We start from the raw sequence: 15,333 nt of genomic DNA on the forward strand, positions 1-15,333 counted from the left end.
GCTCCTAATGTCTAACTTTAGTCCTTTAATTGTCGATTATTTTTAGAACAAGAACAGAGTTATAAGTGTCAAATTTTTTTAGCTTCTAAATCTACTGTTAACATTTTGATTATTAAAGTAAAATATAGACATATTTCTGTATTCACATGACCATGATTCATAATTATCTTAATAATATCAAATTGCAATTAGTAGATAAAGCTTAGAATTTGTGTCTTATACTAAATTGAATTTATAATTAATATTTAAATGAATAATTAATATTGAAATGAATTAATAGTCAATGACTTATACAATATCTGTATGATATAATAAATTATATTTAATCGCGAATTCATCTCGCGTGATTCATCGTGAAGGAAATAGAAAAGTGGTGCGTTCACGGAGAAGTTTCGCAAGCGTTAAATTCGATCGCGCGCCGCGCGATCTCAATCGAGATGAAAGTCTCGTCGTGATCCTCTGCCAGTCTTTATTACTTGGGTACCTTCGCAAAAGTCGAACTACGCAGGTGGGGTACGTATTATGTATATATACGTGGTGTGTGGCGAGAAGGGGGATGCTGAAATTCATGCATACATGCAGCCACGTTCTCCGTTCGAAAACTGGATCAGTTCCTGACCGCATCCATGAGGCGCCTCGCGAAATTTAGATAGATCCTAAAAGACACGTTCGCGGAAAAAATCCTTAGGACGATTGTGTTCCGATTGAGTAAGAGTGCACAGTGAAATCGTCCATCCTTTCGTCGAGCTTTCGATTGGTGTGCTAAACGATCGAACGCAAAAACGCATAATAATGACGGTGGGTGGAATAAAGTTTAATAAGATGTTTATGGTGTTAACATATATACTTTAAACATTTAACAATAGTTGTAATATATCCATTGTTTTTCCTTCCTCCAATTTAATTATTTTGTTTTTTTAACGTAACTTTAACGCGAGATTTCATTATCAAGATATTAATTAAAATTGAAAAAAATGACATCTTGCAATATTATTGTGAATAATAAATTAGCTGTAAATTTTACAGGAAATTACACTGTGTGAAACTTTGAAACACTTTAAATATTTAGAAAATAATGGAATTTTTGACAAAGAAATATAGTCATCTTTAAACGTTTAGTGCAACACTGATGATTCTATGAAGAACTACAAAAAGTGGAAATTTTAAATAACTTTCAATAGTTTTTACAGTCCTATATCTGTTATCTGAATTAATAAAATTCTTAACTTTTATAAATATAATAAATATAAATATAAATATAATAGTTTAGAATATTCTTTAATATTTTTATTTATAAAAGAGAGATTAGAACAATCTTTCTAAATCTTTAATCTTTCAATGTCATCATCTAAAAAATTATAAATAGATAGATGGAGAAAGAGAAAACGAAAAGCAAAAGTATATTTACACGATATATAATTTATAAAGGAAATTGAAAAGCTAATTTGTCTATTTTGATTTTAACTTTTTTAATTTGAAAAAGAAAATTTTATTATAACAAATTAATTTATTCTTTCACTTTTTTACTGTAATTGCAATCCAATAATTAGTTATATAGCGAATTAATTTATCCATGAGTTTATTTCTTCCATAGAATATATTATTATTTTATAATTTCATGATTAAAACAAAAAAAATAAGACAATAAAACATGCGTGCATGTATTAATGTAATTGTCTTATGATTTATTCTTATTCAATTGGATATATATATATATATTCAATCATAGATATATTTAATGCATCTTACGAGAATAGAATCAAATACTTTAAATATAGCAGCATGTATCCTTCTTTTTCACCTATGTACATGTGTCAATGTTTCTTCTTATTTTACGAATTTATTTATTTATTTTTGTATAATGTTATCTCTATATTCACTATTATATTAATTGAATTTTCCATCTTATAAAAAAGATCTACGTTCTTCCGAAATTGAATCTTTTTGATCGTGAATCTCATTGTCAGGATTCTCATTAAAATTATTTATTAGCATAAAAAATTATTTATGCATACCAAATTTCTGCAACGTTGAATTTCAAATGCGGGATTCAATAGCAAGAGAGTATATTCCCAGGTGAAGGTGAACGGAAAGGAAAACGAAAGGGTAGCTTGACACGCATTGCCGAGCGCACGTGTATGTTTCTGTAAGAGAATGAGTCTCTTCGTGGACTCGCTCGCACGCATACACGCGTGCACGCGTTTTGTCTAGGCGTAGGTGCGCTTAGTGATGGTGTAATAGTACACAATGATGAACTGCAAAGATATAGTATTACTACTCTCTCTCTCTCTCCTTCTCTTTTTCTTTCTCTACGTAGTTGCTAAAAATGTATTGCCTTTCAAAGCGCAAATATTGCTGGTAATCCTTGTGGGAAAATCGTCTTTGGTATACTCGCAGGGGAGGGCAATGTTTCGCAAGCAGGTCATCGAAATGATGTAAACGCATTCCAACATTACATCAAGATAATATTAGTAAAATCTTGAAACTCCATATATGAAGAACCTATAAAAAGAGATAATTATGATATTAATAAATATTGCTTTTTTTATATACATAGATAATAAAGGATCCATTTCTTATGATAAAGATTAGATATCGAAAAATTAAATAAAAATTAGATACCATTGAATAATAATAGATATAGATAAAATATATACATGATAATTAAACTTTGTAATTATACAATAATGTAATTGTAATGCAACTTTATAATTATGTAACAATGTTATGTAATAATGTAATTATAATGCAACTATTTTTTATATTTTGAAGAAATAATAAAAAATGAATGAATCAAATATTGATAAATATTGATAAATGATCTTAAAATGATTATTGCGCATAAAATTTCAATAGCATACAATAGTTGTTAAAAAATGTTCGGTCCACGCAAAACATAAATCTTCTGAATCGATTATTTCATATATCGATGTAATGACTTTTTATATACATTATAATCAATTAATTATGTTTATCTAATATTTATACATGTTTTATATATTAATAATGATTTACAAACTTCTCTCACGGTTAATATAGCTCTTTCTATGATTAATCTCTCAAATTACTTTCACAGACAATTATGTAATTTTTCCTCCCACGAAAACAATTATAAATTCTGTGTACATCTAGAATAAATTTTAGAAACTTGCTCGCCTTGACATATTTGTACATTATGTATTTTTTACGGTTATTTATTGCATCATCGAATGATTTATCAAAAAAGAAATTTATCTGTCGTCAATGCATATATGTATATATATATATATATATATATATATATATATATATATATATATATATAGAAGTGCCTTGGGCTTTCTCGTAAAGAATAGCATAATTCTTAATACATAGATAACGAATTTACAAAAATAACGTACAATATACAAATAATATCTTGAAACTGGAATATATATGTGTAATCTAATTCTTATAAAAAAATCTATAAACACTGTTCACAGCGTATTAAGTTTCAGATAACGTAATTGATATGATATAGATATATGATATAGATATTTTAATCAAATGGATATATGTAACATGTTTTGTAACACGCTCTGATCAAAGACGAATCAAAATATTTAGCAAAATCTTATCTCTCTTGATTCTACTTTATAGAAATATTATTTTCAGCAAAAATATGAAATTTTTACAAAGAAGAAAAATATCGATTCTCCAAAGTAATTGAGAGAAATGTATTCTTAAATGACTGAAACCGCTTTTTTCATTTGTTATGATTCATGAACAATTCGTTAATATACTTGCCAATCCCTAATTACAAAATAACTCGCTATTTTAATTTCAGATAACAATGATATTACTACTATTCGCAACATCGACGGTCAGTTCTCTGCCGCTCGCCAATGTGCATGTGAAATTCGTATCGCCTTCCAATGTACATGAGCACAGCATCACAACAGACGGTTAGGTACCAATTGCGCAATAATGCTTTATATTGCATTAATTTATTTTAACTCGTTCATATTTCTCTTCAGGGGATCGAACATTGGCTCAAAAATCATTCATCTCGATCGGTCGAAGAAACTCGGCGAAGCATTCTAAGGATCTCGGTAACTATTTTATTCTTATATGTATTTGTGCATTAATTATTTTATCGATTTTAATTATATTAAATTTTAATTTTAAATTAATTAATAATATAAATTAATAATATAATTAATTAATAATATAAATAGTATAGTCTATATAAATATATTTCTCGATATTTTCAGTGTGAATAAAAATAATTTATATTTGCGATATATTTATACAGATACTATATTTATACTATATTTTTACAGATTATAATTATAGAACGAATCTACGACAAAGTCACTTACAGCAGATATCGAGTACTGAAAATGCTGAATCCTTGTGGCCGGTCGGTGTCTTTCTGCCACCGATTGACATTAATGACCTCGGATATAGCTGGCACGAGATGCAACGTGGTCTTCCTAATTTCTACAAATTGGAGGGTAAAAGTACCTTTCCGCTAATAATTAAAATCCATTTATATATTTGCTTTTAATTACGTACTTTCTTTTCTTTTAATTATGTATCGGCTGATAAAATCTACTTATATATATTTGCTTTTAATTACGTACTTTCAATTATACTTTTACATTCTAGACAAAATTAATTGATTTCTCAATATATATTGGAAAAAAGTGATTAGAAAAAGTGATTAGAAAATTAATTACACATAGTTTCTTTATTTAAGTAATAATAACGTTCTGTTTAATACTATATATATGTCTTTGATTTTAATTTGTTTTGATTGTACAGGACGAGATCCGTATTTATTAACCGGCCGTGAAGCGATGATGGCAGTTAAATATCTCTATGGATTAGGTGAGCTTTTCTTCGATGATTATCCGCATGCAAAAGCACTGCTGCGAAATCAGGAAGAAAGGAGATTAAATGGTTTGCACGGACAAAATCTAGGCAGTTTAAATCCTAGATCCCCATTTCACAGACATGTGTCGAGAAGCAAATAAGCTAAGAGAATGATTCGATTGAAAAAAGTTATTTATACTCAATAGAAATATTTCTGTGCTCTGAGAAATTATATATAAGTTTAATTTGCAATATATGAAATTTTTACAAATAAAAAATGCATCATATTTTGTGACATATTGAAACAAAATACAATATATTAAAAATCAAAATATAATTGCTCAAGAAAAAGGAAATAAAGATGAAATATTTAAGAACACTCTTTAAAAATCCTAATTGATAATAATATATATGAAGTGTTTCATCATATATTATTGCGTTGGGAATTTTTTCCACTTTATCTTACGAAGAAATTAATTAAGAAAATTAATTAGAATTAAATTAAAACAAAAAATTAAAAATCTAAATATATAAAATAAAATGTAAAGTATACTTTACTATGACGCTTATTATATGATATGTTTTTAAAAAACACATTATTTTTTATTACATATACATATCTATATAACATATCTACTAAAATGCTGATTTTGTAAAATCTTTTGCATACTTTACAAAATACTCACAAGAATTTTTAATTATTCATTTAAGTACTCATTCATTTATAACAGATTAATGATTTATGTCCTCAAACCAACCATCGTATTAAACATATAGCTATCGTTATTAAAAACCTGTTAATGACGCTTATTCTCATGACTCCATTACAAAGATCTCCATAACAGAGGCACATATAAACTTTTCTGTAATTCCACACAGTATAAGCACATCTTTCTTCGGTATCGTCGGGACCTCGTTGGAAGCATAGTCTTTGCGTAGCAGTACCATATTCTGTGCAGTAAAAATTTATATCAAAATTGTTTTAAAAGAATTTCTTAAAAGAATAAAATTATTATTATCAAATTATAAAATCTTTTATTACTTAATTATTAATAATTTTATTTCAGTAGTAACATAAATTTGAATGTAAAATTTAATAGAAATCTCGAAGAAATTAATGTATTATATTTTCCATTTTAGAAAGTATAAATTACATATGTTGCCGAATATAAAAAAAATATTTAAAAAAAAATTACCATTATTTAAATTTTGACTCTCAATGATCTTCCCACACCATCCAGAAACACATGGAACTGCTTCTACTCCTTTTTCAAGCGCAATTTGCGTAGAATTCATGGTAAAAGGATCCTTACAGGAACCCAGTTCTCCTCTTGATCTACAGCTCACGCATCTTCGAAGAATCCCTGGAACACCATCAAAAATGAGACTGTCATTTTTATCAAAATCGCCATTTCACTGTAGCACAATGACACTGATCAATAAGATTTATTTATGTATTGATATATAGGATTTTCTACTTATAATTTTTATGCATAAAGTATTAAGACAAATAATATATAAGTTATAGTTTATAATAAAAATTATTTATACATTTGAATAAGACAACTTATTTTGTTCATAGAAATTAATGAACATCTACATAAAATATTAATATTCTTATTAAGAAAGAAAAAAAATTTTTTTATTGATTTAATAAAAATAAAATATTAACGAAATATAATTCCATTTTTTCTCTTATTTATAATTTCACATATTATTAAAAAGGAATTAAGAATGTATGACTAAGAATACAATGTAATTAAGAAAACGCTTTCATTTACAAGAAACTCACCAACACTTTCTTGAATCGTGATAATGGAGAAAGCTGCGAAGATCGCGTAAACACTTGTTCGAAATTTCATCCTATTTTATCATTAATCTTCAATCAATCTTTTGTATAATTAATTATACTAGTTCATCAATAAGCACCGTAAATAAGAAGCCGGGAGCTACGATAAAACATAGCCATTTTGGAACTAAACTGAACTATCTGGAGACGAACACGTAGCTATCTCGTACCAAGTCCCCCTTTCACTTTACTTTAAGGTCATCATATGCCAAGAAAAATCGGATCGAAAGAACACAAAAGAGATAGCCATAAGGATTATTCTCAATCGATAACTGATCTATCATACAATGTTAAAATATTTACAAACAAAAACATTAGATGCATAATAAAAGTGACATATTTATGTAATTTATATTGTTAAGTGAAAAATAAGCAATTTAATTAATTGTAGATATTTCTCTGATAAATTTTAGTTTTTCATAAAGTTTCATAAACATATATAAAAATTAGATTTAAAAATCTAAACATTTTGTGCATTAGATTATTAGAAAAAAAACTACCAATCTAAGATAAAAATTTCATTCAATGTAATTTAATAATTTATTGTATTTAATATAATATTTTATTATATTTATTTATAAAATCAACAAAATGTTGTTAATGCATTTCGGCAAACTACTTAATTTCCCCTGCTGATGGATCATCTTGTGGCAAAGATTGAAATTTATCTCTCTGTCGGCAAGTTATTACTATACCCGCGCAATAGCAGATTGAAGTCAAGAAGATTATAACTCCCAAGTAACCCAAATGCCGGAAAAAAGCTATCCAAAAACAATATGTAACAGTATAAATATAATATAGATTTATAAGATTCGATATTATATATGTAAAGATATTATTAATAACTTAATCAGTTAATAATAAAACTTTAATTGTGACTATTATTATTTTTATAATTGTGTTTGTAATCTTATTCATTCATTATATTTTACTATAATTTTCGTGTTGCTAACCTTGCGTCAAAAGCCGAGTTTTAGATACAACGATGACTTTTAAACGCATCATATTAATGTTATCCACATAACAAGTATAGTTACCTTGCTCTTCTTTGGATACATCTATCGATAAAATGTATTATTATAAAATACAATATAAAAAATATTAAATTTTACATTATACTTTTAAGTAAAAATTTATCAAATAAATGCATTGTAATTTTAGATTGTAATTTTATTTTATTCTTTTTATTTTATTTTTTTTTAATTCTTAAAATAGCTACTATATATAATATTATGTTACCTATTAAGTAAAGTGTTGAGAAAGTGTCTACCATCACTCGAATCTCCGTATCGCTTTTACGAAACGACTGTCCTGTTCCTTTCTTTAAAGTTAGTTTGTCTTTTTTCCAAACTACTTGCGATGCTGTGTTTGATCTACATATAAAATACTTTCTCATTGTCAAATTTTATATAAAATACAATACATACGCAATATAATTTTATTACTCTGGACAAACTACGGTGAGATGCGCGCCTTGGGCAAGAACGTATCGTTTGGCGTATCGAAACTTTTCACTTTTCTTTCTTTTCTTTACAAGTGGACATTTCTTGCAAGGTTCTTTTAAAATAAATTCTGGCAGATATCGCAGGATACGACTGATAGTGGGAAATTCATCTTGAAGCAAAATAGATCTAAGAAACGCACAGTAAATCTATAAATTTATCATGTTATTAATCAAAAAACGCCGAAATTAAAATGCTATAGATATTTACTTGCAAGGAAGTATTGGAGATTCTCGAAAGAAGTGTACAATAACCGAGTCGTTTCTCTCTATCATAGTCTAAAATAATAATAAGTATTAATAAAACAATAATAAAGATATAGTTCTATATTATAGATCAAATGGCCTACAATAAGAGAAAAAATATAAGTAATACTCACTGAATTTATACTGCGCTTTAATCTGCAGTAACCCCTACTAGTTTTAATACCACGATTATTTATACATTGCTTGCACGGACTCCATGGACCCCATTCGGATATTACTTGAAGAGTAACTCCTTCCTCACGGATCTCAATTAAATTCATCATGTTTGAGATCTGGCCCAAGAGATTTTTTTTTCTTTAAAATTTTCTTTTGGAAAATTAATCTCAACAGTGTAATTATATCACATATCATATTTAATTTATGTAATTTAAATAGCATAACTTTGTATTCCATTTTTCGTTTAAATATAACAGAAAGAGAAAACAGAAACGATATAATCTATTTATTTATTTCGTTTAATTAAAACGACTAGATAATTCAAGCACTTAAATTGATTAATTTACTGCAAATCTTGTAGTGACAGGCCACAAATATATTTCACGATATTTTTCCCATTCAGTTATGTTTCCTTCTTCTACAAACTCGCCGCCAATATCTTTGAGAATTGCTATTAAAAACTGACAATATTAGATTCAATATATGCAGGATGAACGACAAATATCCTAAAAAAGCTATATATATGTATATATATCAAATACAATAAATATGATTGAAAATATAAATTGAGCTGTTCTTGTTTTATATCGTATAATAAATTGATTAACAATTTTTCCAATTTGATAATTGGACATTAAAAAAGATATATATAGTTACAAATGAAGGATATTCAATATAAAAAAATATATAAAATATTCAATATAAAATATCATATTACAAATGTTCCATTAATTGTTATGCCATATTATTTATATATTTACGTTCAATCCTATAATTATATTTGTTTTCTCTTTCTTGTCCTTCTTCACCGTGACATCGGTAAATACCAGCATCGGCGACTGAAAAACTTTTAATGACCAGAGAAAGATCCGGTGTCGTGTAGATTCTACTGTATGAAACATTATTATCCATTCCCAACTCGACTTCTTTCTCCGGACTTTTTCGATATCGATCTTGGTAGTACCAAATTTTTGATTGAGATTCCTCGTGATCATTGCTTCTGGTGTGGATTCCCAACAATTTACCGAGAAATAAATCGGTTCAAAAAATATAAATATTTCTCACATATGTATTTATGTGTTTAAGACATTAATAATTAAATAATGATTAATTGAAGAAAAGACATTTGATCATTTTCAATTTGATTTACAATTAGATTAATTTTAATTTGATAAACAATTTGAGACACACTATTCATTATAATTAATGATTAATTGAAACTAATGATTAATTGAAGAAAAGACATTTAATTATTTTTAATTTAATTGATTTTAATTTGATAAACAATTTAAGACATATTCGTTTGCACAAATTCATTCATACGCGTACTATCTTATTTTTACAATTGAGTATTTTCGTGTGATTTTCTTACCAATAACGACATGCTAATATAATAGTCGTATGATTCTCGGCACTGACAAGCAAATATTCATCATTCTCCTCGGATGTAATTAATCTGTCTTTATCTCTGCAATACTTATTAACATTAACAAGCGTGCGATCGATAGCAAAACAGTTTTTATACGTTAAATATGCCATAATAAACCAGATAAGATACATCATTACACCTATCAATCATTTCAAGATCGATTAAAATCTAGATAAATAGAAAAAATCAGTAATACATAATACCGCTTGAAGTTAGACAATCGAGAAAATATATACATATTAAAATATGCATATCAAGGTCAAAATGTCCTCTCCGAATAAAATTTTTTTCCGATTCAAAACTTTTTCAAGCGTTTCCGATTGATAAAATTTTTCTTGGAAGATTTATTATCAGAAAGAATGGTGTATATAATTTATCCCAACTTAAGTATAACCTCTTTCTCTTTTATCTAAACATATTTTAAATCAAGAAAAAAATAGATCATGACAAATTTAAAATTTAATGATGTTAACCGAATTAATGTTGTAAGCATAAAATTGTTTATATTGAAAAAAAAAATAATTAAAATATTGTGTTTTTTGTTAATTATGAGCATCTGCCGTGTAATAAAATATATAAAAAATTTCATTGATTATTTACTATATCATCATTACTTTGCAAATTATAAATTATTAAGTGAATGCATAAATTATTAAGTATTGTGAATAATTAAATCTCTTTACGCTGATTATTTTGATGAAATAACAGTCTATTGTCCTATTTAATCAACTATTGCTTTATACATAAACAATTTCGGTATTCTTACCAGCACTTGGCGCTCCAAGAAAATTAACGCGACGAGCGGAGCGTGACTTCCGGGTAACGTTCCAAAATTTACTTCTTTGACTCGTGTGACGTTCGACCGACCAATCGCAACGGAGGAAACAAAAATGTCTTCGTCCCGATTGGTCGATGGGACGCTACTCCGCTTTGAGGAGTAAATTTCGGTACGCGATCCCGCGATGGTAGACCAACCGGATTTAACCACGCGAGATGGCGGACCTTGAGCCTCGGAAGCGCGTACCCATGATGCATCACTGATGTCAACATGGCGGACATGATTGAAAGTGAGTAAACTTTCTGTTATTTTCGATGAAATTAACGCGACGCGTGGCCACGGTGGCCGTCGAGGACCGGACCCTGCGGAATCCGCGTTCACGCTTCATCGATTTGACAGATCGCACGCCGGCGCACGTGGCCGCGACGAATCGTAATCGCCGTTCGAACGGCGATCGGGAGCGTGTCGGGTTTAAAATTTCAAAAATGTCCAACACACGATTCAAGCGGGACGACCGTGATTCTCTAACGTCGACGATACGTCATATCACATCGAACGGCGAGCCGTCCGCGTTTCACGTCTTGACGAGCCGATTTACGACGGTCTCGCGATACAAGCCCGACGATCCGCTCGATCGTCGTTCGCGTAGACTGTTTACCAAACACGAGTGTTTGGTTATGTTACTCTTTACGCCATACGAATACTTGGTACGGTCGATATTCTGGCCAATCTTTCATCGATATAATATATAACGTTTTTTTTAAATTCATCTTCGAGCCAAATTATATCGCGCTTTATGATGGACCAATAGTAATGTCTTTCTGTTTCCTATAATTGAATTAGAAAAGAGAAGAAAGAGAAGAGTTGGTCCTTTCTTTTTAAATTTATAACAAATGTTATAAATTTAATACCTGATATATATTCAGGCTTAATGTTCTCTCAAGTGTGTGCAATTTTTTTTTTATTTTTTAACTCTATTCTTTCTTGCATAACTATATAAACTATATACACTATTGCTAAAGTTTTCATTATATTTAATTATTGTAGTAATTTTTATTCAAGCATTAATAATTTTATTTATAGAGATAGCTGTTATATAGACATAATTTTTAAAAAATTTTCAACCACACACATACACATAATATATATATATATATATATATATATATATATATATATATATACACATATATAAATTTGAAATAAATTTGTTTAGATGAATCTGCAGAAACATTACTATCCATAAAAAATGGTGGATATCCAGCAGTTGATGAAATTAAAACAGAAGTAATTGATGATGATACGATGGACATGGATGAGCAACATATTTCAAATCATGGATCAACAAATTCTATGGATCAACAAATGGATACTGAAGAACCTGAACCAATACCAGAACTTGGACCAGCAGCTCTTGGTCTACAAAGAGTAGGCACTCAACCACCTGCCAAACCGAATCCTCCGACACAGCCAGTACAAGTGTTAAATCGCAGAGGAATGCCTGCAAGAATTAGGAAAAAAAACAAGTTATTTTATGATGATGTCTTAATAAATCATCCACATCATAGGTAAATTGTCTGTTTTGTATTTAAAAATATGATTAATGGTAGTTGAATAAATATTAATTAAATGTACAAAATGTATATAATCATATTCTTAGGATCAAGAAGGATCCGTTGAATGCAGAAACAAAACAATCTCCTAAAAAGATGTTGCGTCCATCACCATTGAAAAAACACACCAAGATGTTAAATGAACCAAAGAAAAATACAAGTACTTCACAACCGTCAACTCCCATAAGTACTCCTATCAAGCAAGAAAAGGGACCTGATAAGTTACAACCTACATCACCAGATCGAAAAATAGGACAAAAAATTGGTATGAGACTGAGAAATTTATTAAAGCTGCCAAAAGCGCATAAATGGGTCTGTTACGAGTGGTTTTACAGCAATATTGATAAGTATGTATAAAAATAATAACAAAATGTAAGATATATTGAAGAATAAAAATATTAACAATTTCTCTTGTGAAAATATAAGCAGAAAGTGTTACTATATAACAATATATTTTTTTGCAGAATTTTATTCGAGGGTGATAATGACTTCATGATATGCCTGAAGGAATCATTTCCACAATTGAAAACTCGCAAACTTACACGGGTAGAATGGTGCAAGATTAGAAGAATGATGGGCAAACCACGAAGATGCTCACAATCATTCTTTGAGGAGGAGAGACGGGAACTGGAGAGAAAACGGCAGAAAATACGGATGTTGCAGCAAAGAAAAACGGCAGACATAAATAGTTTCAAGGATTTGCCACCTGAAATACCATTACAATTAGTAATTGGTACAAAAGTAACAGCAAGATTGAGAAAACCTCAAGATGGCTTGTTCACTGGAAGCATCGACGCTGTCGATACTAGCAATAATACTTATAGAATCACGTTCGAGAGAGCTGGATTAGGAACACATAGTGTTCCGGATTATGAAGTTTTGGTACGTCTCTTGTTCTCTTTTTTCAGAAAAATGTATATTGAATTCATTTGATATGCATATACATATTATATTGAATTCGTTTGATATCCATATACATATTTATATTAATATGTATTTTATTTAAAATATACTAGTCGAACGAACCACCAGAAACGATCAGCGTTGCATCGTTCGCTCAAAAATTTAGACCGCGGCCTTTACAATACGTACCTTCACCACCGTACGCAATGAAGTTATCCCCGCGATTAACTAACGATCCTTTGATATCCAATGCATCTGTGTCTATACCGAAGAAGCCGCATATTGGGGGTACAATGAACGGTTACCCATTGAAGTTACTCGAACTCATGGTAAAAGTGAATAAGATACTCGCAAATAAAAAGATGAAAATTAAGAAATTGAAAGAAATGAATGGGGAAGCTGAAAAGAGACGTTCTTTCGGAGAATTATTACCTCCCGATTTTGAAAGAAGATATGCAGGGTATGATATATGGACTAGTCATATCCATACAAGATTTATGATATCACATCTTTGTTATACTGTACTGTCGTTTTTAGAATTGTCGTCGAATTAGAAAGAATGAATGGAGCTTTACAAGATTTTTTGAATGATATTCAAGAATTGTGTCAAGAAATGGCGCCCGAACCTAGCGTGGCAGCGATGTTAGCTCCATCGCATCTTCGAGAGAAATGCAAGCAAGAAGCGGCAGATATGGTTGCTAGAAATAATATGATAAATGATAAAGCACCAGGAAAGATGACTCAATTGGTAACGGATTTGACTGCATTGATGTTACAAGTAAAGGTAAAATAAATTGGTATTTTAAATAAATTTGTTTCATATTTTCGTTTGATACTAAAGATATTTTCTCTTATATTTTTGCATAACACAGAGCTTATCAGATTCCGATCGAAACGCATATGAGCTCAAAGTGTTGCAAGGTACTATGGAGCAGATTAGATCAAAACTCAGTCCACAGAATCAACAAGTATTTCAAAATTGTGTAGAAATTCATATGCAGCATATTCAACTAGGTTTAACACAGATGGGTGCTCTAACACCGTTTATGTCTCAAAAAACTTGAAAAAATAATCGTTTATACATATATTACATCATATAACATTCTCATGAAGCATATAATAGTACAATTGGCAAACAGTATAGACAAATACACGGCACCATAATTTTTTATAAAAAAATAAACTAATTATTTTCTCTTGTATAGATTATATTAATAATATATTGTTATGTAAATTACATGTCTACACAACATATAGGATCTAAGCAATTATATTAGTTTTGTATATACAGAATGTATCTATTCTCTTTTTAATTTCATAACACATTGAAATACTTATATTAGACAAAAATTTGTATATCGTTGAATATTATTGAACATATTAAGGATCTAAGAATGTTCATGTTTCAAATTTTTACATACTGTATGTATAATTCTATTCTAGATATAAAGCAGCAACACATTATTAAATTGAATGCAACGTGTGTACATATAAGCAAGTAGTAAAAGTTAAATTCTTTGAAATTTGAGAAGCTTTCCATGCTTTTATATATAATGGTACAGATTTATATATGGTACAGATATCATTAAAGAAATTCGGTAATTTCGGAGATGCGGACGTAAAGGCTTCAGCTAATTATAAGAAAGTTAATTCTATATCACAAATATTAGATGTTTTTTAATCAATTTTTATCTAAAAATCGTTCGTGACGATATTATTTTTTTGCATGTATTATGAAAAAAAGGACATTATTTAATATATTCCTTGTATATTTATATATAATAGTCGTGTATAATCCAAAGAAAATATACTTTTGAAAGAGATCAAATTTTGGGATAGAAATAATTTTATCAAGCACATATAATAAATGTATAAATAATGACAAAATATGAAAGATTGATAATTTATAATTTTAAATCGGTATTTTTTTGTTACCTTGTAATCAAACATTCATTATCCTTTTACTATGCAATCTCTACTTGATGTAATTACATAAATTTT

At 28.8% G+C, this 15,333-nt stretch overlaps 5 protein-coding genes across 7 annotated transcripts; 2 read left to right on the plus strand and 3 right to left on the minus strand.

Annotated features, from left to right (window-relative positions):
- Positions 1-623: 623 nt before the first annotated feature.
- Positions 624-5,111, plus strand: LOC105250474. Its single transcript, XM_011256588.3, has 5 exons — positions 624-798; positions 3,806-3,923; positions 3,996-4,070; positions 4,302-4,475; positions 4,786-5,111. The coding sequence occupies exons 1-5, from the start codon at positions 793-795 to the stop codon at positions 4,995-4,997; spliced, it is 585 nt and encodes a 194-aa protein (XP_011254890.1). The 5' UTR covers positions 624-792; the 3' UTR covers positions 4,998-5,111.
- On the minus strand, positions 4,766-6,890 carry LOC109609943. Of its 2 annotated transcripts, XM_025406665.1 has the most exons (4): positions 6,629-6,890; positions 6,033-6,200; positions 5,631-5,787; positions 4,766-4,892 (listed from the first exon to the last, which is right to left on the minus strand). In XM_025406665.1, the coding sequence occupies exons 1-4, from the start codon at positions 6,696-6,698 to the stop codon at positions 4,871-4,873; spliced, it is 417 nt and encodes a 138-aa protein (XP_025262450.1). In that variant the 5' UTR covers positions 6,699-6,890; the 3' UTR covers positions 4,766-4,870. The 2 variants fall into 2 exon arrangements, with proteins under 2 accessions (XP_025262450.1, XP_019882861.2); XM_020027302.2 differs by lacking the exon at positions 4,766-4,892 and having other exon boundaries at positions 5,458-5,787; positions 6,629-6,888.
- A 397-nt stretch (positions 6,891-7,287) lies between these two features.
- On the minus strand, positions 7,288-8,816 carry LOC105250495. Its single transcript, XM_020027303.2, has 6 exons — positions 8,567-8,816; positions 8,398-8,465; positions 8,131-8,316; positions 7,925-8,058; positions 7,639-7,743; positions 7,288-7,446 (listed from the first exon to the last, which is right to left on the minus strand). Exons 1-6 carry the CDS (start codon positions 8,714-8,716, stop codon positions 7,301-7,303), a joined length of 789 nt encoding a protein of 262 aa, XP_019882862.1. The 5' UTR covers positions 8,717-8,816; the 3' UTR covers positions 7,288-7,300.
- A 127-nt stretch (positions 8,817-8,943) lies between these two features.
- LOC109609944 lies at positions 8,944-10,169 on the minus strand. Its single transcript, XM_025406566.1, has 3 exons — positions 9,982-10,169; positions 9,371-9,606; positions 8,944-9,060 (listed from the first exon to the last, which is right to left on the minus strand). The coding sequence occupies exons 1-3, from the start codon at positions 10,167-10,169 to the stop codon at positions 8,948-8,950; spliced, it is 537 nt and encodes a 178-aa protein (XP_025262351.1). The 3' UTR covers positions 8,944-8,947.
- An 862-nt stretch (positions 10,170-11,031) lies between these two features.
- LOC105250473 (protein lin-9 homolog) lies at positions 11,032-14,512 on the plus strand. Of its 2 annotated transcripts, none has more exons than XM_011256585.3 (7): positions 11,032-11,105; positions 12,033-12,384; positions 12,477-12,776; positions 12,894-13,311; positions 13,446-13,792; positions 13,870-14,116; positions 14,205-14,512. In XM_011256585.3, the coding sequence occupies exons 1-7, from the start codon at positions 11,087-11,089 to the stop codon at positions 14,394-14,396; spliced, it is 1,875 nt and encodes a 624-aa protein (XP_011254887.1). In that variant the 5' UTR covers positions 11,032-11,086; the 3' UTR covers positions 14,397-14,512. The 2 variants fall into 2 exon arrangements, with proteins under 2 accessions (XP_011254887.1, XP_025262421.1); XM_025406636.1 differs by lacking the exon at positions 11,032-11,105 and adding an exon at positions 11,163-11,523.
- Positions 14,513-15,333: the final 821 nt, after the last annotated feature.

Source organism: Camponotus floridanus, unplaced genomic scaffold, assembly GCF_003227725.1.
Source record: "Camponotus floridanus strain SB8 unplaced genomic scaffold, Cflo_v7.5 scaffold15, whole genome shotgun sequence".
In the NCBI taxonomy this organism is placed as follows: Eukaryota; Metazoa; Arthropoda; class Insecta; order Hymenoptera; family Formicidae; genus Camponotus; species Camponotus floridanus.